A 26,668-nucleotide genomic window follows, 5' to 3' on the forward strand; every position below is an offset into this window, starting at 1 on the left:
CAACACCCAGAGCAGGACACGGTAAGCAAAAATAACATCCATAGAGGAGGGAACAGAAAACACAAATAAAATGATAAGCAAATTACTCCAGAGCATCAAATATGCAAACAAAAATAATGTCCCAAATGAGGGGCAGTCAATCCCTTGAACTGATATCCAAGAAACAGAGCACCAGACAAGATACTGTAAATGAATACTTAATATTCTCAAAAAGAGATGAAATCGTGAAACAAAATAGGTCATAAAAAGAAAAACATAACAATTAGCAAACAAAACGGTACAATGTAAACAACTGACAAGACAATAAGCAAGCTGAAGATCAAGCTGAAGAATTCTTTCTGAGAGGAAAAAGTTAAGGAAAAAATAAAAAAGAAAAACTTAAGAGACACAGACGACAGATCAAAGGGTCAACAGACACCTTTATTGAAAAGACATTCCAGAACAGAAGAGAAAGGAAGCAACCAGAGAAACTGTCCAGAAACCAAAGCAAGAAAAAGAACTCTTTAGAATAAAAGGATCTCAGCTATTCAACCAAATAAAGATCATAAAGGGAAAAAAAAGATGCATTTGCCTACAACGAAATATAAACCTACTGAAGGACAAAGAGGCCATAAAATTAAGGATAAGCAACAGACTGGGAGAAAAATATTTGCAGTGTACAACAAATATCAATGCTGAAAATTATGAAGAATTATAAAAACTTAGAAAGAAAAATTCAATTGAAAAGTAGACATTGTTTACATGAATGCCCACCATCCTTCCGACAGCCTGTAAGGCAGGTTGACCATACTACCCTTGTTTTTTATATGAGCCGTTTCATGAACAACCCAAGGCATCAAGTGGTCAAGCAACGTTTCTTTTTTTTTTTTTTTTTGAGACGGAATTTCACTCTTGTTACCCAGACTGGAGTGCAATGGCACAATCTCGGCTTACCACAACTTCCGCCTCCTGGGTTCAGGCAATTCTCCTGCCTCAGCCTCCTGAGTAGCTGGGATTACAGGCATGCACCACCATGCCCAGCTAATTTTTTGCATTTTTAGTAGAGATGGGGTTTCAACATGTTGACCAGGATGGTCTCGATCTCTTGACTTCATGATCTACCCACCTCGGCCTCCCAAAGTGCTGGGATTACAGGCTTGAGCCACCACGCTCAGCCCAAGCAACATTTCTTACATCAAACAGCAATGAATGGAGAAGCCACTCTCTGAGCCTAGGCAGTCTGGCTCCACTGTCTGCCCTTAAACACATGCCATTTTAATCTAAGGTTTAGCTTTATCTGTGCACAGAAGCATATACAATATGCTCATGACAGCATCATTTATGGTGCAGAAACAGAAGGAAAACAACTGCTACCATCCGTAGAGAAATAAAGTATTATACCATGGAATACAATGTTATATTTTTAAAAAAAAAAAAAAAAAAAGGCAAGATATGTACATGAAAAGCATGGTCAATTTTGAAGACCTGTAAAGTTTTGTTTTTTTTTTTTAAAAAAAGAAAGAAAGCAAGCTCATTGCAGCAGATAGATATGACAGAACCATCTTAATTTAAAAATATACAGGCATATATTTACGGCTAGGTACAGAGCCTTGAAAAAGATAAATAAAATAATCACAGACAGACACTAGCTATTAGAGGGAGTCCAGTGAGATTTCAGATCAAAGGGGAGGTAGTTTCAAAGGCATTCCTGTCAATGTGTACGTCAGAAGACCTTATACTAAAAATGGGCTCACATTTTTCTCATGAATAATTTAAAGTAGGATTGAGCAAGCATTTGCTTGAACAGTTGCTATATGCCAGGCATAAAGCTATCAGAGTTACCTCATTTCATTCTAAAACCATTTTATGTGATTATTATTAACTTAGTAATAAAGAAGAGTAGTAAGCTTCAGTGTGTTTAAATAATTCATTGCAAATGTCTTATACCTGGAGAGACTTACATTTGAGCTACTGTCTATTCTAAACCACGCCATGATGTCAGAGTTCGATTAAAAATATTCATACAAGGACAGAGAGAAAGACGTTTCCAGGCAATACCCGGTATTTCAGACCCAGGCCTTACCACAGCGATCTCGGACAACCAGGTTCCGGCCTTCCTTCAGGTGTATGGTGAGAAGGTACGCGAAAGGGCTGGGGAGGTTACTCAAGCCATCACTGGCTTCCCCGGGCATCTGCACAGATGGAGAAGGCAGTTAAGACACTGTCTTGGGCCCAGGCAGGAGAATTTCAGAAATACATCTTAATTTTGGAGGGAAAAAAGAAAATCCGCTATGATGATCAACTGTCACCCCACTCCTCCTCACTGGGACCAGTTGGTGAACACTCTCTATTAACAAGTCCCTTACATTTTGCCGCAGTGGGATTTTATGAGAATTCAGAAGCAAATATGACATTTTTGCAAGGTTAACCTCAGAATAAAATAAGCAGGACGTCAACCTCTGAAATATCCTCATTAATTTACAGCAGGATCCCTAGTTACAAAACTCAGGGGAGAGACCCAGAGAGGCAAGAGGAGGAAGTAGTGCAGCTGCAGGGCCAGCTCCCAAGAACATGTGTCCCCACTTCCAAGTTTAGATGTAAAATGGCCCATTCTCCACCCTTGCCACCAACCCCCATCACCTCTGTAGACCTCCTCCATGTATAGTACAATTTCACTTCTGGACACTCAGCTGATCTCTCTCAAGTCCACGTGCCCATCTGACACAGGCTCCTTGCCTGGGTCCCCAGAGGACACTGTCTCCATCCAGCATTCTCCTGGCTTTTCCACCCTTCTCCTTCACTCTCTGGCACCCACTCTTCATGCCTCTTACACTAATCCTCACCGTCTCACTTCCCCGCAGCCCAGTCACTTCCTCCTTCAGAAATGCATTAACTCCTGCAGACCATACTGGTGAATTCAGGTCTATTTCTGACTATTTACTACATGATCCAAACTAAAGTTTTGTGCCATTTCAAACTTTTGACTGTCCTTATAGGGAAAGGGCAGATAAAATCATTTATCATTCACTTATTGGCCATTCAATTAATTGATCTTGTGGCTACCCTTGACAGCCTTCTTTTCAGTTTCAAAGCACTTCAAAATGGCTCTATCTCCCATACTCTCTCACTCACTTTCATAGTTGCTCTGTATTTTTAGAAGAATCTATACCAGTCTGACAAATCAATAGACACTGAATTAATCTCCTCCAGCCAAAATTTGCAAGGCCTGTTTTTGTAAGTGGATATATGGTTTGGCAATTTTAGCAATAAAAGAGGCAGAAAAATACAAATCCAAACATTTGGTAAGAAATATCTACAACATTTAATGTTTCTTTTTAAGAAATGTTACTCACAGATTGTTCTTCAAAATGTTGAGATGTCATAGAAGCATTCAGGTCACTGCTTCCAAATAGCTTCTGCAAAGAAAAAGAAAAAATAAACCTGCTTTAAAAAAGCAAATTAATATCAACTCAGGAAGACACCCTGCATCAGGTCTTCCCTTTGGAAATCTGATATTTGCATATGCGGTTTCAATGTGGGCTGCCTTCCTGTTTGTGTGGCAAGGAGATGTGATTTCAGTGGTGTCAATCCAGCTGTATCCTCTGCACCTAGGTCAATGGATAAGAGAAACTGCACGCACCTGCTGGACTACAAAGCATCCTTAGTACACCCACATGCTTAGCATGCAAATAGCTTTGTTCCCAGTGAAAGAAGTGGGGCATCAGAGCCACTATGCAAGATCCCTCCCTGGTGGGCCAGCCCAGCCCCAGTCCCCGATGTGAAACAGGCATCTCAGGATCCAGAGAAATGAGCATGTCATTTAGGAAGGAAACGTTTCAAAGTGTGATCTGAAAGACCTTCCTCAAGCCATGCCTTCATGGGGCAACTGTTCAATTGCCAAACCAAAACCAGGAAATGCAAATTCTGAACAGAATGAGAGATGGGGTTTTACCACACTGGCCAGGCTGGTCTCAAACTCCTGACCTCAGGCGATACACCTGCCTCGGCCTCCCAAAGTGCTGGGATTACAGGCGTGAGCCACCACACCCAGCCCCTATGTTTCCCAATTTTAAAATGCCTCCCATACCCAGGAGATGAGTCCACAGCGCAATGAAACCTGCATCATGCAGTAGTTGGTTTGGGGCACGGACTCCTCAGTTGTGTTGGGTTTTATATACACAAAGGAGGTTTTGTGTGTTTCTGGAACTTTAACACAGTTTCTACGTTGAATCTGATGACAGCTACCTGCATTGAGAGGCAGATTGGAGGGGACATGAGCAAAGGCCTCCCAGCAATTTGAGGAGATTCCTGTTTTGGCACATTAGCCAGGACTGACTGCTTCAATGAAAAACATGGGAATTTCCCCTCCAAAGATGACTGGGTAATGTCAATTCTATGGGCCAATTTGGAGATGAGAAGCAGCCCTGCAGAGACTGCCTAGGAAACCAAGAGCCACTGGGAGTACAGGCACCAAGGACATTAGTCTTTTCCACACACAGTGACCACCAGGGAGGCCCTGGACATGACTCAGAGATCCAACCTGATGGCAGGCTACCTTCCAAAACACGCATTCGCTCTCTCCAGTGGAGCTTCAAGAACCAACAGAACTCCAGTTCCAGACCAGGAGGACAAACCTCCAGCACCCAAGAAAAATGGTGAGGAGCTGCAAACAAGAATGATCTTTCTGGCCTCTGCCTGCAGTGACATCCAGAAAGGCTGCAACTGGGCAGAAATGAGCCCTGAGCATTAAGAAGGCATGCAGCCTCTCCGGCCCTGAGCTGGGATGAACAAAGGTCCTAGGCTTCTTGAAACCTGCATTTCTTACCCTTCCCTCTTTCCCCATCAGTCCCAGGTTTAATATCCCTAGACTACGAGTATATCGTGCTCAATGCAGGTTAATTCGTGTAGGATCAAGAGTGATTTCAGACAGCAGCTCTTTCTTGGGCCCTGACACTTTAGCCACTCTATGCCTCTGGCCCCGGAAGTACTTCCCCGGCTAGGCAGGAGAACAGCCCTAACTCTCAATGTGGCTTGATGGTAGACAAGAAAAGAGGCCACAAGTCCATTGCCAAACAACCCCTCCCTTGGTTCTTGGTATCTCCTGCATGTGTTATGTATAAAAGGACCCACAGATGAGCTGGACAGGACTCTCTGAAGACTACTTTATGACAATAATCAGAACCTTATTCAATCTATTGACTTTCTCAATGCCAATGATTTTTGCATGTGTTTTATACCATACACTACCATTTCCTGGAAATGTAATCAATTTCCGCCTGATTTCCAATATCAGTAACTATGCCTTCACATATAGAGCCAAGAGTAACCAGCGCTGATGCTCTGAAGCCTGAAAATCACATGCTATGGTCTCCAGTTTTATTAACTGAATCAATGCTCCATGTAATCAATCACATTTGAAGACAATTCCACAAAACGATTGGGATCCACTAAAGTGGATCATAACACTTTTGTTTAAAGCATCATATCATTAGCCAAGGATAATGATGGTCTTGTATCTTCTACCTTCAAGGGAAGGAGTGGACAGAGGTGTGATTAAACCATATCACCTCTCAGACTGGACCATATATATTATCCCCAGTTGGCCTCACTGTACTGAATGATGATGTTAATTAAATGACAAAATTAATCCACCTAACCACCACCATTTCCATGCTATCAAAAATGAACAGGGAGCTTTTTATTCAAATACGTGGTAAGTCTTCCACTTATAACAACAAGGAAATTCCATGTGAGGAATGACATTAATTCAACATTATGGCTGGTTTTACTCACAGAAAAGTCACAGAACTTAAAGTTATAGTTCCCACAGCCACCATAACTGTCACACACCATATATAAATACCAAGATAGGAAAGTGATTACCATAAAGAACAGCAGAATGTTCCATATGCACAGGAGGATCGAGTTACAGCCGCTGGGAGACACATAACTTTGGATATTCCCCCCACACTCATGCATAGTGCCTATGGTATTATTCATTGAGTAGAAGTTGCATTATTTTCACCTGCTTTGTAAACCTAGGAATTATATCAGCAACTTATTTTTTCATTAAAAAGAGCAGAATTAATATTTATTTCATCAGGAATCCCCCAGACCACCACTATGATTTTTTATTTTATTTTATTTTATTTTGAGACAGATCCTCGCTCTGTCACCTAGGCTGGAGTGGAGTGGTGTGATCTTGGCCCACTGCAACCTCCACCTCCCAAGTTAAAGAGATTCTCCTGCCTCAGCCTCCTAAGTAACTGGGATGACAGGCTCCTACCACCACACTCAGCTAATTTTTGTATTTTTGGTAAACATGCGATTTCACCACATTGGCCAGGCTGATCTCGAACTCCAGACATTGTGATCCACCCGCCTTGGCCTCCCAAAGTGCTGAGATTACAAGTGTGAGACACTAGGTCCAGCCTATTGTTAGATTTTTTTAAAAAAATGTTCCCCAGGCCAGGCACGGTGACTCACACCTATAATCCCTGCACTTCGGGAGGCCAAGTCGGGCAGATCACCTGAAGTTGGGAGTTGAAGACCAGCCTGCCCAACATGGAGAAACCCCCCATCTCTACTAAAAATACAAAAGTTAGCTGGGTGTGGTGGCATGCAACTGTAATCCCAGCTTCTTGGGAAGCTGAGGCGGGAAAATCACCTGAACCCAGGAGGTGGAGGTTGCAGTGAGTTAAGATTGTGCCACTGTATTCCACCCTGTGCAACAGAATGAGACTCTGTTTAAAAAAAAAAAAAAAGGTTCCCAATAAATGTAACCAAGCACTCTGGGTTGCCTTTGTTTTCTTGAGACAAGGTCTCCCCTGTCATCCAGGCTGGAGTGCACTGACATGTTCATAGCTCACTGCAGCCTCGACTTCCTGTGACTTTAAGCCATCCTCCTGCTTCAGCCTCCTGGGTAGCTGAGACTACAGGTGCACACCACCACACTTGGCTAAGGTTTGTTTTCTTTTATAAATATTTTATTATATAAACTTTTAAAATAGATATATTTTATAGTATTATAAACATTATTTTGTGTTATACAATGATATTTTATAATAAAATATATACTTTTATTTTATAAATTTTATTACCAACTTTATTTTTGTAGAGATGCATTCCCACAGCCACCATAATTGTCACACACCAGCCCAGGTGAGGCTTCATCGCCTGGCCTTAAGTGATCTTCCCACCTTGGCCTCCCACAAAGAGCTAGGATTACAGACATGAGCTACTGTGCTTGGCCTTTTGCAAAAAGAATTTACTTAAAAAAAAATTAACACAGTGTAAAATTTACATTATCCATGGGTACACTGCCATAGTTTTAAACACTTGTATATATTTATATAACCCCCACCACAATCAGAATATAGAACAGTTCTGGCCGGGTGCAGTGGCTCATGCCTGTAATCCCAGCACTGTGGGAGGCCAAGCTGGGCAGATCATGAGGTCAGGACTTTAAGACCAGCCTGGACAAAGTAGTGAAACCCCATCTCTACTAAAAATACAAAAAATTAGCCAGGCATGGTGGTGGGTGCCTGTAATCCCAGCTACTTGGGAGGCTGAAGCAGAAGAAGTGCTTGAACCCAGGAGGTGGAGGTTGCAGTGAGCTGAGATCACATCATTGCACTCCAGCCCAGGCAACAGTGTGAGACTTTGTCTCAAAAAAAAAAAAAAAAAAGAACAGTTCTATCACCCAAAAAATGCCTCTGTGCTATTCCACTTTGGCAAGCAACTGTATATTCTCATCGTATAGTTTTATCTTTTCTAGAATATCATATCATTGGAATCATACACTATTTAAAGTTTGAGACTGGAATCATTCAGCCAACTTAATACCTTTGAAATCCATAAACGTTGTTATTTGTGTCATTCTTTTTTATTGCTGCATAATATTCCATCCTGTGATGGACTATCTATTGATTGTTTACCTAATAAGCATCATTTTAACATTTCAAACAAAATTTTTACAACTATATACTCAGGAAGAGAGATAATTTTAAATATTATCAAAACTAATATAAAAAAATATGACAAAAGTGTCTGATTCCATACTAGCATTCAGAAATACAACATTAACACGGTGGGATGAACACTGTTATGAGGTTAGTTCCCTCACACAACTCTCACTACTGCCTTTCAGATAACTGTTTTTCATTTGTGTTTTTGAAGTAAAGGCAAGTTTGCATTGATATTTCCATTTTGCCTTGCTAAACTGAAATTTATGGGAAGGTAATGCATACTTTGCATTCCCTTTTCCATCTATAAGAATTCAAATATATTAAAATTCAGCAGGATATAGGGAGATACTGGCATGGCAGATTAATTCCTTTAAAAAGAAAATCTTCTCTGGTCACCAAGGATTTTGAGATTGAGGGTAAGACACTGTTGTGAATAAACAACACTTTTCTTTTATAAACACTAAACATGATCTTCTACAAACATCACCTCCCACATGGCTGTCTGAGGGATCTCACTAGGACGCACACACAGGAAGCCAAAGTAAAAATCATGTAAGCAGTCACTGTCTGTTTAAATTTCAGAGGAAGAAAATATAAACCCACATCCAGAAAAGCTAAATAAGAGTAAAGAGTTGGATGAACCAATCAATAGTATTCTCTTTAAAAACTGCCCCATTACAATTCCTCAAGGATCTAGAAAAAGAAATTCCATTTGACCCAGCAATCCCACTACTGAGTATATACCCAAAGGAATATAAATCATTCTATTATAAAGAAACATGCACATGTATGTTCACTGGGGCACTGTTTACAATAGCAAAGACCTGGAACCAACCCAAATGCCCACTGATGATAGACTGGACAAAGAAAATGTGGCACACATATACCATGGAATACTATGCAGCCATAAAAAAGGATGAGTTCATGTCCTTTGTAGGGACATGGATGAATCTGAAAACCATCATTCTCAGCAAGCTGACACAAGAACAGAAAACCAAATACCACATGTTCTCACACAGGTGGGTGTTGAACAGTGAGAACACACGGATACAGGGAGGGGAGCATCACACACTGGGGTCTTTTGGGGGCAGGGCTAGGGAAGGGACATGGGGGTGGTGAGGAGGTTGGGGAGGGTTAACATGGGGAGAAATGCCAGATATAGATAACAGGGGGATGGAGGCAGCAAACCACCTTGCCATGTATATACCTATGTAACAATCCTGCATGATCTGCACATGTACCCCAGAACCTAACGTACAATTTTTAAAAACTGCCCCATTAAAATATATAAATGTATACATACTGCATATTTAATCTATAACCCATATCTTGTCTGTTGAGAATATGTCTATTTAAGAATATAGGAGTCACAAACCCAAATACCTAGAGGACAGATAAGTGATAAAATAAGCAAAGGGAATCAGCTGGCTCCACTAACCATGAGGCAGTAATTGGACACAGTGATAGAAAGAAAAATCAGCTACCTGGCAAGGAGAGGTCATCAAGCCAACCCAACGGCCCATCTGTTCTTATTCACGTTTTATGCTACTTTTCAGGAGGTTATGGATCATACAATCAAGGTGCATAAATTTAAATCTCATCTCCAAGACTGGTCTCTCAGAGTGATTACCCTGGAATACTGACTGCCAATTCTAACAGCAAAATACAAATCGTGTGTGTGTGTCCATATACCTTGCTCAAGCACATGATGGTATAAAAATTTTTGTAAGTTACAGCCCATGAGACAAATCTAGCCCACTGCTTGCTTTTAAAAATAAAGTTTGATTGAAATACAGTGCTGTCCGCTCATGCCTGTGTTGTCTATGGCTGATGTCACAGGGCCTCACCTTGAGTCATTGTGAGAGAGACCTGTGGCCCACAAAACTCTAGTTCTTTACAAAAAAACTTTACCAACCCCCGTTGAAATGCTCTAAAACTGTGCATATTCATTATGGCCAGGTGTGGTGGCTCATACCTGTAATCCCAGCACTTTGGGAGGCTGAGGAGGGCAGATCACCTGAGGTCAGGAGTTCAAAGCCAGCCTGATCAATATGGTGAAATCCCATCTCTACTAAAAATATAAAAACTAGCCAGGCATGGTGGCATGCATCTGTAATCCCAGCTACTCAGGAGGCAGAGGAAGGAGAATCGCTCGAACCCAGGAGGTGGAGGTTGCAGTCAGCCGAGATCGAGCCACTGCATTCCAGCTTGCACAACGAAAGCAAAAAGTTCATCTCAAAAAACAAATGGCTGCTTGTACATTGCTGAGCACTTTCCAGTTTACAAATATATTCTCATAGTAACTTCTTATAACAAGTCCACAGGCTGCCATTGGTTTTCCCAATTGGCAAACAGGAAAGCAGAGCCAGGAGGCTAAACGGCCATCACAGGAAAGCTGGAGAGTTAGGCCTTAGTGAGAACTCTGGGTTCATATCCTGAGTAACCTGGATATGCTGTCTTTTCACTGTACCACACCTGTGCCAAGAGAACCCCAAAACGGCACACCTAACCTAACATACCAGGAGGCAGCTGCACAGAGCAGTGAATGAACAAGGCTCTAGAGTCCAAAAGACCTGGATTTGAGTCCCACCTCTGCTCTTTCTAGCTTTCTGTCCTTGAAAAATACACCTCAAATTCAAAACATGGAAATATCTCAGTGGGTCAAAACAGATTGCCTTATAGGTGGCTAGACTAATTAAATCACCCAAAGGGTATTTATTGAAAGACTTTTCTCAGACACACACGGTGCGAGGGCTCTTTGTATATAAAGGAAACCAAACAGATGTGGTCTGATCATATCTATACAGAAATTAGCAGAGTTCCTTACACATAATCCCTTAGTTGGCCACATTAGATGGACTGTGCTGTTCTAGTATTTATTATTGATTATATTAGTAATAGTAGTAAAACAGCCTGTATGTTGGGAAAGCGTGGATCAAAAGAACTTGACGTTGGCGGTCAGCACCTGAGCGCCTTTCTTAGCTCCCTCCAATATTCCCTACTGAAAGTGACCAGGACAAAGTCAGATACTGGCTGATGAAGCCTCAGGAGGTGCCATCTTCCCTTCTGCCCACAGCTCCTCAGGCTGGGCGCCATTTCTCCATTCTTTTTTCCCCAAGGCAGAGCTTGGACTTACTGCTATTCCCAGTGTCTGCAAGGCAGAGCAAGCACCGCCCGTGTGTCACCAATTCCTTCTGCCCAAATTACGAGGGACTCAGCATTGAGCCCGTTGGGTTCCTGGTTGTTCTGCTCATTCTGTACACTAAGCAGTTGTGATGGTCGGCTAGAGTTGCTTGGCAAAATAGGAAAGCCCTACATGATGTGGCTTCTGTTCACTTCTCTCCCATCTCCTCCCACTGCCCCCTCGCTGCCTGCTCTCCAGACTGACTGCTCCCTTGCTCTTTCTGAAACATCAGGCACATTCCTGCTACCCTGGAGCCTTCATGCTTGCTGTTATCTTTTTCTGGAAAGCTTTTCTCTAGCTATGCACACAATCTGCTTCCTCACCTCCTCCGTATTTTTGTGTGAAGGTTATCTTCTCGGAAGACATGCTTCCTGACCACTCTGTACAAAATGGTAACACCTCCCCCCCCAGCACCTTCTCTGCTTTCTCTCCCTGACCCTTTATGTTCTGATTTTATCTGCAGCATGCCATTTTTCCTAGTGGGAACTCCACGAGGGTGGTGACTTTTTTCTATTTTGTTGACTACCGTGTCCTTAGCTTATAGATCTGCATCAGCACAAAGCAGGTGTTCAACGGGTGCAAAGGAAAGGAGGGAAAAAAGAAAAGGGAGACCAAGCCCATGAAGGACCCCGGGAAGTGGCTGACACACCTGCCTCTCTAACACACCGTCACACTATTGACGTATGACTTTTGAGATCACACAAAAATAGTAAAAAACGCACCATTGAAGTGTAGAGAAACTGATGCGCTTGTTTAATTTTGCAACCTGGAGGTCGTTTCCTCTCCTCTGTGGTTTCTCACTCTGCTTCTCTGTGACCACCAACCTGACGCTCTGCAGCTGCCAAGCAATTTCTGGAAATATCTCAATGGGGAGCTTCTCCAAATCACTCAACTCACCCACGTAAGCTCACGCCAAAGCTAGTTATTCACAACCCGAACTGCCAAATGAAATGTCAGGGAAGGACACATCCATTGCGGAATTACATGGATTATGGGAAGTGGGGAATGATCCTTTCTTTCATAATTATTAGTTATTGACCACCACAATGAGACTATTCAATCTTGATAATGATCCTTGTGTTTAAAAGGACACAGTGGACACAGAAGAATAAATGTCTTCCTTTTGTGATCAACTATTTTTTAGCTCCAGCTCTGAGGTCTACCATTTGCAGAACTGTACTTCCAGATTCATGTTATACACAGTTCTATGCACAGTCCCAAGATCCAGACAGGCCTGGAGTTAGATCCTGTAAGCAAGTCACTAAAATTCCCCAAGGCTCTGTATCATTCTGAAAATGGTAAAAATAATACCCTGCTCAGACCCTTCTTATCCCAACTGGTTATCTAGCACTGAGGAGAGACTGGTACTGGGATTGCTGGCCATCTTATCCAACATGTGTCTAATCCCAGCAAGAACCAGAATAGACCATATGCATTTTCATAGGCTAGTTTTTGTATTTTGCATTTTCTAAATACCTGCTGATTTTACAAGGCATGTTATAGGCTTCTTGTAAAACAAGGACTAGGAGAATGCTGACTAGAGGAGGAAAATCTAAATAAGAAAAAAAAAAAAAAACCTCCTCTCCCTCCAAGTTCCCCTAAACTTTAGCTTCTTCACATTCAGTGTGACACCTGGAAACGCCTTTCTTTAGAAGGCTCCCTACCCACCTAGGGCCTCCATGTATCACCCTTCCCCATAGTAACTAAATTTCTTACAGCTTTCTGAGCCTTTGACGGTGGCTACTGGCTGGAAAGTCAACTGCAGTGATAACCTGAATCAATATACGTGCATACCATATAAGCGAGGCGTGCAGAAAGGCTGGGAGAAGAAGAAAAACGACACTTCTACCTTTCAGGAGCTTATACTCTAACAAGAGAGACTGGCTTCTAAATAACTGTGTGTGTGTATACAAACACACCCATATGTGTATGCATATATATACACACACACCCCCATACCTCCACACAGATATATACATGTGTATATATATATATATGTGTGTGTGTATATATATACATATGTATATATATACACATGTGTAATATATACACTTATATATGTGTATATATACGTATATATACACAGATATATGTGTGTGGAGGTATTGGTATGTGGCAGTAGTCTATGCTGCTCTTACCTCCTCTTTATATACGTATATATACACAGATATATGTGTGTGGAGGTATTGGTATGTGGCAGTAGTCTATGCTGCTCTTACCTCCTCTTTATATACGTATATATACACAGATATATGTGTGTGGAAGTATTGGTATGTGGCAGTAGTCTATGCTGCTCTTACCTCCTCTTTATAATGTATATATACACAGATATATGTGTGTGGAGGTATTGGTATGTGGCAGTAGTCTATGCTGCTCTTACCTCCTCTTTATATACGTATATATACACAGATATGTGTGTGTATATGTGTGTGGAGGTATTGGTATGTGGCAGTAGTCTATGCTGCTCTTACCTCCTCTTTATATATGTATATATACACAGATATGTGTGTGTGTGTGTATATATGTGTGTGGAGGTATTGGTATGTGGCAGTAGTCTATGGTGCTCTTACCTCCTCTTTATATACATACACAGATATGTGTGTGTATATGTGTGTGGAGGTATTGGTATGTGGCAGTAGTCTATGCTGCTCTTACCTCCTCTTTATATATGTATATATACACAGATATGTGTGTGTGGAGGTATTGGTATGTGGCAGTAGTCTATGCTGCTCTTACCTCCTCTTTATATATGTATATATACACAGATATGTGTGTGTGGAGGTATTGGTATGTGGCAGTAGTCTATGGTGCTCTTACCTCCTCTTTATATACATATATACACAGATATGTGTGTGTATGTGTGTGTGGAGGTATTGGTATGTGGCAGTAGTCTGCTGCTCTTACCTCCTCTTTATATATGTATATATACACAGATATATGTGTGTGTGTATATATGTGTGTGGAGGTATTGGTATGTGGCAGTAGTCTATGGTGCTCTTACCTCCTCTTTAGCCACAAGTCTTGGTGACAAGAACAATGAGCTCATCCTCTGAAGCTAAAACTGTGAAGACCACAGAGTTAGTCAGCTCAGGCGTCTGTAACAAAATACCACTGACTAGGTGTCTTAAACAACAAAAACCCACTTCCTGCCTTGCAGATGGCTCCATTCTTGCTGTGTCCTCATACAGTGGAGAATGACAGATCTCTGGTGTCTCTTTCTCTTGAATAAGGACACCAATTCCATTGGATCTGGGCTCCATGCTTCTGACCTCACTTATCCTTAATCACCTCCTAAAAGCCATATCTTCAACACCGTCATGTGAAGGTCAGGGATTCAACATATGAATCAATCCAAGAAATGACTCTCTATCCATCAGCACCTAGACATATGAAGTCACTAAAATGGAGACAATATGGGTGCCAGGCCACCATGATAAGATACCAGCCTTACTGAAGTGGTAACATACAATTAATGAAATAATGTGTCAATCAGAAAAAGGCAGAGGTCATTCCAGGAAGCCTCAGTAAAAGTTTAGACTTGTTCAGCAGAGGGAGGGAGAGCCTATGCCACAGGACTTTAAAAATCCAGGCTTCCTGCTGGGAGCAGTGGCTCACGCCTGTAATCCCAACACTTTGGGAAGCTGAGGCAGGTGGATCACAAGGTTAAAAGATAGAGACCATCCTGGCCAACATGGTGAAAATGCATCTCTACTAAAATACAAAAATTAGCTGGGTGGGGTGGTACTCGCCTGTATTCCTAGCTACTCAGGAGGCTTAGGCAGGAGAATTGCTTGAACCCAGGAGGCAGAGGTTGCAGTGAGCCATTATCATGCCACTGCACTCCAGCCTGGCACGTAGTGACAGAGCAAGACTCTGTCTCAAAAAAAATTAGTTAATTAAATTCAATTCAATAATCATCCAGACTTCCTGGGTTAAGAGGGCTCCCATGCAGAGATGGATAAAGGTGGCCCTGGCAGACAAAGTATGAGGATGTCAAGTTCTAATCTGTGGCTCAGTACTTACTGTGAGATAACGGTGTATGAAATGCCATTGAGCATGGAGCCCATGCATTCTCCTTGCTGTGCGTCCATCCCTGCACTGACTTCCCGATTCTGATGTGACTTCTCCTAAAGGCTGACCATGGGAAAGAAATGCATTTCAAGCATTCCCAGGCCCTGAGATAATAATTTCTCCTAACAGGTTAATGAAGTAGGCATTGATTATATTTGACTTTTCGTGTAATTTGACAACAATGAAGAATGAGCTGTTTACATCAAAAGAACATTAGAGTCTTTGTTTTATTTTTGAAACGGCATCTTGCTCTGTCACCGAGGCTGGAGTACAGTGGAACGATTGCAGCTCACTGCAACCTCTTCCTCCCATGTTCAAGTGATTCTCATGCCTAAGCCTCCCGAGTAGCTGGCACTACAGGTTTGTGCCACCATGCCTGGCTAATTTTTACATTTTTAGTAGAGATGGGATTTCACCATGTTGGTCAGGTGGGTCTTGAACTTATGACCTCAAGTGATCCACCAGCATCAGCCTCCCGAAGTGCTGGGATTACATGGATGAGCCACCACATCTGGACTAGAGTCTTTAAAGTAATTAATTCTCAGGTAGTTACATCTCCAATTAGTTGTGATTGCCATCTGTAGCTCAGACTCATGAGCATTTGTTTATCATGAGTTAGTCGTCTGAGCCAGATTACCACTAGATAGTTACTGCAGGCCTTAGAGGTGCTGATTTTCTCAAGGACTTACTCAGTGATGCCCTTGCCCAGGACCAATTTGCCTTCCCCTCTCTACCTCCTCCTCTCTTCCTGCTGTAATCCCTTCTTCTCTCTACAGATTTCTCCATAAAGCAGTCTAAGGTTAGTGCTTAGTCAGAGTACAAGTGTCATGCTGTGAAAATGAAGGCAGGCTGATTACACTCATTGCAGAATTGGAAGAAGCATCACAGAGGAGGAAGGTTTTCACTAGGCCTTGAAGTGTCGGAAGGATTTCAGTAGAACAGAATGAATATGAGGTAGGTGATATGGTTTGTCTCCATGTCCCCAACCAAATCTCATCTTGTAGCTCCCATAATTCCCACGTGTTGTTGGAGGAACCCATGGGGGATGACTGAATCATGGGGCGGGTCTTTCCCCTGCTGTTCTCTTGATGGTGAGTGGGTCTCATGAGGTCTGATGGTTTTATAAGGGGGAGTGTGATTGTTAATACTGAGTGTCAACTTGATTGGATTGAAGGATATACAGTAATGATCCTGGGTGTGTCTGAGAGGGTGTTGCTAAGGAATTAACATGTGACTCAGTGGGCTGGGAAAGGCAGAACCACCATTAGTCTGGGTGGGCACAATCTAATCAGCTGCCAGTGCAGCTAGAATATAAGCAGGCAGAAAACTGTGAAGAGAGAGACTGGTCTAGCCTCCCAGCCTTCATCTTTTCCCCATGCTAGATACTTCCCGCCCTCGAACATCGAACTCCAAGTTCTTTGGTTTTGGAACTTGGACTGGCTCTCCTTGCTCCTCAGCCTATAGATGGCCTATTGTGGGATCTTGTGATCATGTGAGATAATATTTAATGAACTCCCATTTATATCTATTTTTTTCATTAGTTCTGTCCCTCTAGAGAACCCTATCATAGGAAGCTTCCTTGCATGAGCTCTCCCTTTGCCTGCTGCCATCCATGTAAAACATGACTTGCTCCTCCTTCCCTTCCACCATGATGGTAAGGCCTCCCCAGCCATATGGGACTGTCCATATCAAACCTCTGCCTGCCCAATCTCAATATGTCTTTGACAGCAGCATGAAAACAGACTAATACAGTAGGTAAAAGACCAGGAAACACGAGATGATAAATGATGACCCCATAGAACATGAAAAGCAAGGAAACTAAGAGTCTACCATTATTCACAGGTGTTTGGCTTGAACAACTAGGTGAACAATGGTGATACTGCCAAAAACTCATGGTCTCCGTTTGAGGCAGATCTTCAGGGAGACAGTGAATTCTGTCAAGACAAGTCGAAACCACGTTTCTATGGGGTGCCCAGTAGGGTGTGGATCTGGAGCTCAAGAGAGAGTCTGGCTAAATCCTCTTCCACTGATGTATCCTTCCTTCTAAGGGGATATTCTCACCTTTTGGTCATATGGTTGGATTTGGCACCTGCAATATTTTCGCCTCTGCCTGTCCTCTGCTTCTTACATTCCTTCTTCCTCGCCCTTCATCCTTACTTTCCTTACTTGCCCCATCATTCCATTTCCCCTTCTTTGTCAGTGCTGGTGGGCTTGGAGGTGACTGTAGAATTCAGATGTTGCTGATATTTGGGGTCCTGTCCCACTGCCATAGCCTGGCACCAGAGCAGCATTGGTATACAACAAGGGAGGCAAAGCCCCAGGGGTCCCTTGGGCCACAGATGCTCACTCCTTGCATGACCCCTGTGGGAAGCTAAAAACCAGGTAAGTTAAACTGAGGACACCGGACAAAAATCTGATTGTCCTTGTTGTATACCAGGCTTGTCACGTGCCAGCTCCTTCCTTCTTCCTCATTTCTCCCCCTTTCCACAAAAGGTATAGAAAGCCACTGGCCATTAACTCAGAAGAAACAGATGAGCCAGATCTAAGATACAGAGGAACCAACTCCCAAACTCTCGGGTGACATGAATTCTGCAGGAATTTCCCCCTTTGTTAAAAAAAGTAGAAATGATAAATTCAGATTTAAAATCAATATGGGCCAGGCAGGTGGCTCACGCCTGTAATCACAGCACTTTGGGAGACTGAGGTGGGCTGACCATGAAGTCAGGAGATCAAGACCATCCTGGCTAACACAGTGAAACCCCATCTGTACTAAAAATACAAAAAAATAATTAGGCATGGTAGCACGTGTCTGTAGTCTCAGCTACTCAGGAGGCTGAGACAGGAGAATCACATGAACCTGGGAGGGAGAGGTTGCAGTGAGCTGAGATGGTGCCACTGCACTCCAGCCTGGGCAACAGAGCGAGACTTCATCTCAAAACTAAATTTAAAAAATAAATAATAAAATCAATATCCAATTTCAGCTAAAAAGTTTATACCTGCCTAAATGTCTAATTCTCATTATCATACAAAGTGAAATTGGTATTTTTCAAAAACCACAAATGTTGGTTTTAATTAAATCATAAACTAAAGAAAACTCACAGGAAAAACATGAATACCCAAGTAAGCTGAATGCACGTGTTGCTATCCTTGTTTTAGTATTAAACAAATAACAGCTGAGCACATGTTGTGTGCTCTGTGCCAGGCATGAAGCTAGACCCTTAGAATACACAGGCAAATATGTCTCCCCAGCCATGCCAATGCTCCAAATTAACACAGCCTAGGGGAGAAGATAAGTAAGGGAGCTCTCCTCCTTCTTTGCCACATGATAAACTCTGGTTCCTCAGGTAGTAGGACAGGCCCAACCCCATCAGGCAGGACTGAGGGGAGGAGCCAGCCCAGCGAGGAGGGAGGTGGGTGGGCAGAACTAGACTGCAAGGGGATCAGCAGCACCCTGTCCCTCCATCCTCTGCAAGCATGCCACCCAGCAAATCAATAGTACTTAAGTAGCAAGAACCTCAACCTTGGTTGGAAGAATCAGTCTTAGTCTCTGTTTTCTACTTACTTTTTTAATTGTACTTTAGGTTCTGGGGTACATGTGCAGCTCATGCAGGACTGTTGCACAGGTACATACATGGCAAGGTGGACTGCTGTCTTCATTCCCCCATCACCTATATCTGGCATTTCTCCCCATGTTATCCCTCCCCAACCTCCCCAGTCCCCACTGTCCCTCCCCTAGCACCCCCCAACGGACCCCAATGTGTGATGGTCCCCTTCCTGTATCCATGTGTTTTCACTGTTCAACACCCACCTAGGAGTGAGAACATGCAGTGTTTGGTTTTCTATTCTTGTGTCAGTTTGCTGAGAATGATGGTTTCTAGATTCATCCATTTCCCTACAAAAAACATGAACTCATCCTTTTTTACAGCTTTGTACTTTTTAGGGCAGAAGAGGAGGAGCAAAAGATTCTTTCTTGAGAACAAAGGTTAAAAAAATGTCTGCATTAAAAGGGAAAGTCAAATCATCCAGAATACCCTATTCTTTATTGAAGGATTCTCCCTATTGTAAGCTTTCTGCACTGAACCTGGAGATGATAAACAGCCAACCCCAACAACGCTTCATCTGTCACCATGGACCAGCCCACACTTCCAGACACACATCACACCAGAAAGCTCCCATAGCCTCCAACCTAGGTAAAGCAAAACACTCACCATCCCCAACAGTACCCATCCATACTTCAGGCCTGTGGTCACCACATTTCCTCACCTGGCAAGCAGACTGTCCTCTGTGCCAATGTGGACACTGCTTCACAGATAACATGCCCTTATTTCCCACACACTGATCCCCTACTTCTAATGAGCTTCCAGGAGAACAGGATGAGACATTTTGCAATGACAGCTCTGATAACCAGTTGCCTCTTATGCTCTGCTTGGGAATGTATGATCTCCCAACAAAACTTTTAGTCAGAGGGCAGAGTCATTTTCTTATGCATCTCTATTTCCAATAGCAACATTGACACTGCCTGGCCTAGCGTAGCATTCAAATATTTCTATTTAGTCAACAAAGACGATAAAACTTCTAAATCATTTAACAGCGGTCGCTTCAGCTGGGCACGGTGGCTCACGCCTGTAATCCCAGCACTTTGGGAGGCCGAGGCAGGTGGGTCACGAGGTCAAGATATTGAGACCATCCTGGTCAACATGGTGAAACCCCGTCTCTACTAAAAATACAAAAAAAATTAGCTGGGCATGGTGGCGCGTGCCTGTAATCCCAGCTACTCAGGAGGCTGAGGCAGGAGAATTGCCTGAACCAGGAGGCGGAGGTTGCGGAGAGCCGAAATCGTGCCATTGCACTCCAACCTGGGTAACAAGAGCGAAACTCTGGCTCCAAAAAAAAAAACCAGCGGTCGCTTCAAAAAAATTCCTTCTGAGTATGAAAATGTTAGCATATCAAAGATAAGAAGCCTACTTGTATTTTCTGGTAAGGAAAAAACAAAAAAAAAAGATGAAGATTAACTTCATTATATAATGCAACGTACTGACCTAATTTAATAATCTACTTCATTTGCATTTTGTTGAGTAGAAACATATATTTCAAATTTATAAATTACTAAACAGGCAGAAAAGGCTCACAAAAAGACTTTTATAAAGTTTAACACCAAATAAAAAAAATAGTTAAAGTCACTTATGGGTAGTGGTGTCCTAATATAGTAATGCTTGGTAAGGAATATGCTCATGATATCCTCCGAACATCCATGATCCCATTTCCCAGTGAAACCTCAATACATGGAATAATCAATGAGTGTTGTCTTCTGAAAGGGAAACTAAAAATCCAAGTTGAACAACCAGTTTTCTGTGCAACTGTAAGACTAACCTGGAACACAGAAAAATTAACTCCTTACTTCCACATGGAAACCTACTTCAGTGTCATTAATGAAAGAATTTTGAAAAACAACTAATTATATCAATCACTGAAATCATGATTTGGTAATCTGGAGACTGAATTTAAATCGTATTCACCCTTGAAATAGAATATTTGTGTCATAATTATATTTGGTTAATTTATTGAAATACTAAAGCTTTGTTAATTTTTTTTTTTTTTTTTTTTTTGAGATGGAGTTTCACTCGTTACCCAGGCTGGAGTGCAATGGCGCAATCTCAGCTCACCACAACCTCCGCCTCCTGGGTTCAGGCAATTCTCCTGCCTCAGCCTCCTGAGTAGCTGGGATTACAGGCACGCGCCACCATGCCCAGCTAATTTTTTTTTTGTATTTTTAGTAGAGACGGGGTTTCATCATGTTGACCAGGATGGTCTCGATCTCTTAACCTCGTGATCCACCTGGCTCAGCCTCCCAAAGTGCTGGGATTATAGGCGTGAGGCACCGTGCCCGGCGTTAAATTTTTTAAAAGAATGCATGTGAAGTTGTTCATAGGTGAATGCACACACACATGTGGCAGTTCAAATCCTCGGGCACTCAAAGGGGGACATACATTCATACACTTCTTAGGAAAAATAATATGATGGTTTGTCTACAGGTACGACCGGCAAGAGCACAGTGACAGAGACAAACTTACACTTCAACAAAAAATTCCAGGAAAAGTTCTGCACTTAATTTCTTTGCCAGGAGACAGATAAAAGAGAATTCATCCAATAGGGCTTTTAATGTCCTAAAGTATTCTGGAAGAGTTATTTGTAATAGCTTTAAAATACACAGAGGTCAACCCTAAAACTAATGGGAACACTGGCTGCAATCAATATTGCTTTAATTTAAATTCTTGTAAACAATATTCTTCCTATCTGAGCTAACCATGAAAATAACTCCTAACCAAATTTTCCAAGGGCACTGAATATGCTTTTCAAAAAAGAAGAGGAAGGAAGAAAGGAAGTAAGGGAGGGAGGAGAAAGGAGGGGATGGGAGGGCAGAGAAATGGGAAAGCCCAGTGCCATTCTCACCTCTGGCTCTTCTGATGCATCTCCTCCAAGGGAAGTTTTCTGAAGATCCAAGATGCCATTGCTGGACACGCGTCTCCGCTCAGCAGGAGAGGCATGGGCCTCCTCTGAGTCTGTTTCCACCACATGGAGGTGGCTGGCTTCTTCCTGGCTCCAATCCAATTCTTCTTCAGACTGTTTCAAGGAGCTACTGCTACTCTTGGGAAAGATCCCTGCAGTGGACAGACTGCTGGGAACCGAGGTGTAGGAAGACTGGGGCCCAGAGTAAGGCCGGCCCTCTGGGACCAAGACCTCAGCCTCCAGGAGATCAGGCACAGAGAGGCTGAGGCGGCGGTCCAAGTGATGCCTTGCCCTTAGGTCTGGGGGTTTACTTGGGTTCTTTTTCACCTTCCTCTTGCTCAAGTTGATCAACAATGGCCTGGTCCGCTGTTTTAATGAGCCCCAAACAGATGGTTTATCCAGATCCATGGCTGCACGAAGACCCAAGAAGCCGCCTCTCCGAAGACTGTACCTCTATTGAAAACAACTGCAGTGACTCCTGTGAAAGAGTATTAAAAAGAAAAGAACATGAACCTTCCTGGTGGCAGTAGGGCACATCAACGTGGGAAACACGACTCAAAATTCTACACTTTCCAGTAAGTGATCAAGATTGCAACATTTGATTGGTAACTTCTATATATAGGGAAAAGCATTTTTAAGAACTTTTTAAAAGTATTTCATCAGAGCAACTGTAGAAACATTAAAACGATGAGATTATAAGGTTGGCACCAAAAAAAGAAAAACGTGCTTCATGAAAAGATGACTTTCTTATTTCCTCTCCAGAGAAAGCAGAGCTAAAGACTTTCACGAGAACAATAACAGCAGGTGTTCTTTAGGGTGACCAAGGGGTGGGGTCTTTCTACTTCTGTAAACTGGAGGTCAACAAACACTTTCAGTGCAGGGCCAGTTAATAAGTATTTTCGATTTTGTGGGCCAGATGGCGTCTGTTGCTACTACTCAACTCTGCTGTTGTGACATCACAGGAGACAGACGATACCTAAAGAATGTGGCTGTGCTGTAATAAAACTCTGCAGATGCAGAAGACTGTGGATGACCGATCCCTGCTTTGAGAATGAAGAGTACATTTTGAAGAACAAAATCATAGCCCTATCAACTAGGATTCCGTCTAGTATCCTACAAATGTATATTCACATAGAGGTGATTATAGCAAAAAAAGAAAAAACATTTATAAACATGTGAGTTTTCTTCTTATTCAGAAGAAATGACAAAATTCCCATAATGGAGCCCTTAAAAAAGCAAGCTTCTGAGATTTAGCCTGAGAATGTGAAAGGGAGAAAGCGTCACTCACTCACAGTTGGTTATGAAGAATAAGGACGCTTCACACATACAGTAAATATGTAATTACGGAGTCCAGTAAGTGCTGTGCAGCAAAGTGATGATTTGGGATCTAACAGGTTGAGCTCATCAGGGATCAAATCAAAATCAAATTTGCAGAAATAACCCTTATTTGATGTGTCCAATGCCTCATAATAAATCCTTTGGTATGAAAAAGAACAGGATGGGCAGCCACTGAGACCTGGTCTGTTTGTATTTTGTCACATTTGGCTGAGGCAAAGAGAGGCCAAGAGCTTCCACAAAACACATTTTCTGAAACAAAGGACCCTGGCTTTTGTGCCCTACCCCAGCTCCTTCCAGGAGAGGGAAGTTCATCATTGTGAAGGATGGGCCAGAGAGCCAGAGATGAGGGTGCACGCAGCCATTTTCCTGCTGAAGGTCAGGACTTTCTCTCTATAGTCCTTGCCTAATGACCAGCGCATGGCAAGAACTTCTCCCAGGATGAACTTGGTGTCTTCAGTAGAGAATGTAAAGATTAAGAGCTTGGGCTCTCGAAACAGATTCCACAGGTTACAATCCTGATTTGCCAGGTTCTACTTAGATGGATGACCAGGTGCAAGTCACCTCACTGAGCCTCCACTGCCTCACCTACCCAGTGGGGATGAAATGACCTAGTTTACAGATACGACGAGATAAAGCATAAAGCACAGTGTCTGGTGCTTTAAAGTGCTCAGTCACAGAAAGCTGTCTCTATCATTATTGTCATCATTTCTTGTTCGGACATCTTAAGTTATGCGAGAGCTCTGAGTCTCATTATTCCCAAGTTTCAGATGAGTTCAACACTAAGTACCGCAGGAGCCTGAATGAGCTAATACACAGAAGGCACAAAGATGCCAAGAGCTTCCACAAAACGCATTTTCTTTGCTTTGATTCCTAGAACAGTGCTAGGTATGGAGTAAATGTTTAATACCGTGTTAGCTACTGATAAAATTGTTTCCATTATTTTATATTGGGTCATTTTGGCTTTAAATGTTTAAAATATTTTACAACTTTTTGGCAGCTTTTAAAAACGTTATTCTAAACAAAAACTTGTATTTCACATTAGCAAGACACAAGTACATTCCGTTCACATCTCGTAGCTTAACCTGCAAGTATGCTAAAAGGCACGGCTCCTATTTTCATACAGCAATATTTTCCTTCAATTAGCATTTAATGGAGGATACAGAAAGAATCTATAAAAGAAATGGGAAACGCCATACCAGCTGATACAACCAGAGGACCCACAATGTGACAGGTACTATGAGAGACTCAGGACACAGAGCAGAGCCTTGAAAAGTTTATCATGTAAGTGGAAATTAAAACAACACAACTGAAACATCTGAGCAAAACAATGTATACAAATTCCACACTAATTACAACCAGATAGAATTTTTTTTTTTTTTTTTTTTTTTTTTTTTTTTTTTTTTTTGAGAGAGAGGGTCTCACTCCAGTTTCCCAGGCTGGAGTGCAATGGCACAATCACAGCTCACTGCACCTCGAACTCCTGGGCTCAAGCGACCCTCCCACCTCAGCCTCCCAAGTAGCTGGGATTAGTAGACACATGCCACGATGCCCAGATAATTTTTTATACAGATAGAATTCTGACAGAAGAAACATTTTGATAAACTAAACATCTGAAGATGAAAGAAAAAGAAAATGTTTGAATAACTGAAAAGTCTGTTGTCAAGAAAGTAATATACATAAAAACATAAAAATGGAGAAGGTGGTAACTTCTCAGCAATAATAATGAGACTGAAGTTTGGGAATGACACATACGTCATGCAGTGTCTGATGATGAAAACTCAGCACATGTGTGAGATAATAGCCAGCAAAGCAGCATTGTGATTTCCATGGGAACAGCAAGATTTCAGATGCCCTCACACAGTGGGATACTGTACAATGCTTACAACAGTCAGGTGGAGCCATGTGTTACAACACAAGTAATGAATGCTATCGAGATGGAGACAGACAGATGGACAGATATATTCCAAGTTTAAATTCCCGGCTCTATAGAATTTCTTAAATTCCCTACAGCACCCAAAACAGACTCATTAAGAAAGTGTCTTTAAAAATACCCAGTCCCAGCCAGATGTGGTAGCTCATACCTGTAACTCCAGTGCTATGGAAGCAGAGGAGGGTAGATTACTTGAGATCAGGTGTTTGAGACCAGCCTGGACAACATGATGAAAACCCATCTTTACTAAAAATATAAATAATTAGCCAGGTGTGGAGGCTTATGCCTGGAATGCCAGCTACTAGGAGGCAGAGCCACAAGAACTGCTTGAACCGGTGAGGCATAGGTTGTAGTGGGCCGAGATTGTGCCACTGCACTCCCGCCTGGGTGACAGAGTGAGACTGCCTCGAAAGAGAGAAAGAAAGAAAAGAAAAGGAAGGAAGGAAATAGAAGAGATAGAGGAGAGAGGAGGGAGGGAGGGGAGGAGGAAAAAAAAGTAAAACAAAAAAGAAAAAAATTCAAAATAAATAAATATAAATAAAATAGCAAATCCTGGGCTCCACCACAGAAAATGAACCTGAGTCCCAAGAATCTGCCTTCCAACAAATCTACCTGGTGTTATTGTACAGATCAAAGCATTGGAATTCTAGGGGAGAGGCTTACATTCCCCCTTGAGGGAAATCTCCTATTTTAAAGGGGAACTGTGAATGGGAATTTGTCTCTTATGAAATGAAGACATTTGTAATATCTGTATCTAAGCAAACCAAAAAAAAGAAATCTCCAAGAAAACGAGAAAAGGAGTTGGTGTAAAAAAAGCTACATTTCTAAATAATGTGTCCTATGTGGAAAAATGTTTATTTCATCCATGCACTACACTGTCCCAAGAGTGTTTCTCTCTTTTATTTGAGAGGATGAAGCTGATAGGAATGCACACATTACTGGAGCATTATAATACATTCAAGAGAAATTCCAAGTAGAAGTCAGGGATATATACCTAACCCCTCGACAGTGGAACCAACAGTTTCACCATCTTTGTTTTAATACAAAATAACTTTTTTTTGCTTTATTTTTTAAATCATTCTAAAACAAAATTGGCTTCTTACTTTTGGTGCACAGTTCTATAATCTTAATACATTTAAGGATTTGTGTTTACACCATCACAGTTGTGACACAGAGGGGTCTATCTATCCTCATAGGCTCACGTGCTCCCAGGTCCCCACTTCTTCCCTCTGGAACCCACTGATCTATTCTCTATCATGGTCATTTTGTCTTTCAGGGAATGTCTTCTAAACGGAATCATGCAGTATGTAACTTTTAGAGACTGGCTTCTTTCACTTAGCACACTACCTTTGAGATTCATCCAGTTGTTGCACAAGTCAGTAGTTCAACGTTTTCTTGCTGACAGTTGTAGTCCATTGTGTGGATGTACCACAATTTATCTGTTTAACCCTTGAAGAACGTTTGGGTTGTTTCCAGTTTGGAATTCTTACAAATAAAGCTGCTATAATCATTTGTATATAGGTGTTTTGTGTATGAATATATGCTTTCACTTCTCTGGGATAAATGTCGAAGAGTGACATTCCTGGGCCATACGGTAAGTGAATGTTTAACTTCGTAAAGAAGCTACCAACTGTTTGCCAGACTTTCACAGTACCCATTTGCATTCTCACCAACAATTATGAGAATTCCAGT

The 26,668-nt window shown here is 42.1% G+C and overlaps 1 protein-coding gene across 3 annotated transcripts in view; it reads right to left on the reverse strand.

The window, feature by feature from the left end:
- The window catches only part of MCTP2 (multiple C2 and transmembrane domain containing 2), a 264,931-nt gene that overhangs the window by 171,647 nt on the left and 66,616 nt on the right, over positions 1 to 26,668 (reverse strand). For all 3 annotated transcript variants that reach the window (XM_054257201.2, XM_017973284.4, XM_002749091.6), the window contains exons 2-4: positions 21,652 to 22,186; positions 3,333 to 3,395; positions 2,063 to 2,171 (exon numbers count right to left, since the gene is read on the reverse strand). In XM_054257201.2, the coding sequence (XP_054113176.1) occupies positions 2,063 to 2,171; positions 3,333 to 3,395; positions 21,652 to 22,116 (637 nt within the window). In that variant the 5' untranslated portion in view covers positions 22,117 to 22,186. The remainder of the gene's footprint in view (positions 1 to 2,062; positions 2,172 to 3,332; positions 3,396 to 21,651; positions 22,187 to 26,668) is intronic.

Source organism: Callithrix jacchus, chromosome 6, assembly GCF_049354715.1.
Source record: "Callithrix jacchus isolate 240 chromosome 6, calJac240_pri, whole genome shotgun sequence".
Taxonomy (NCBI): Eukaryota; Metazoa; Chordata; class Mammalia; order Primates; family Cebidae; genus Callithrix; species Callithrix jacchus.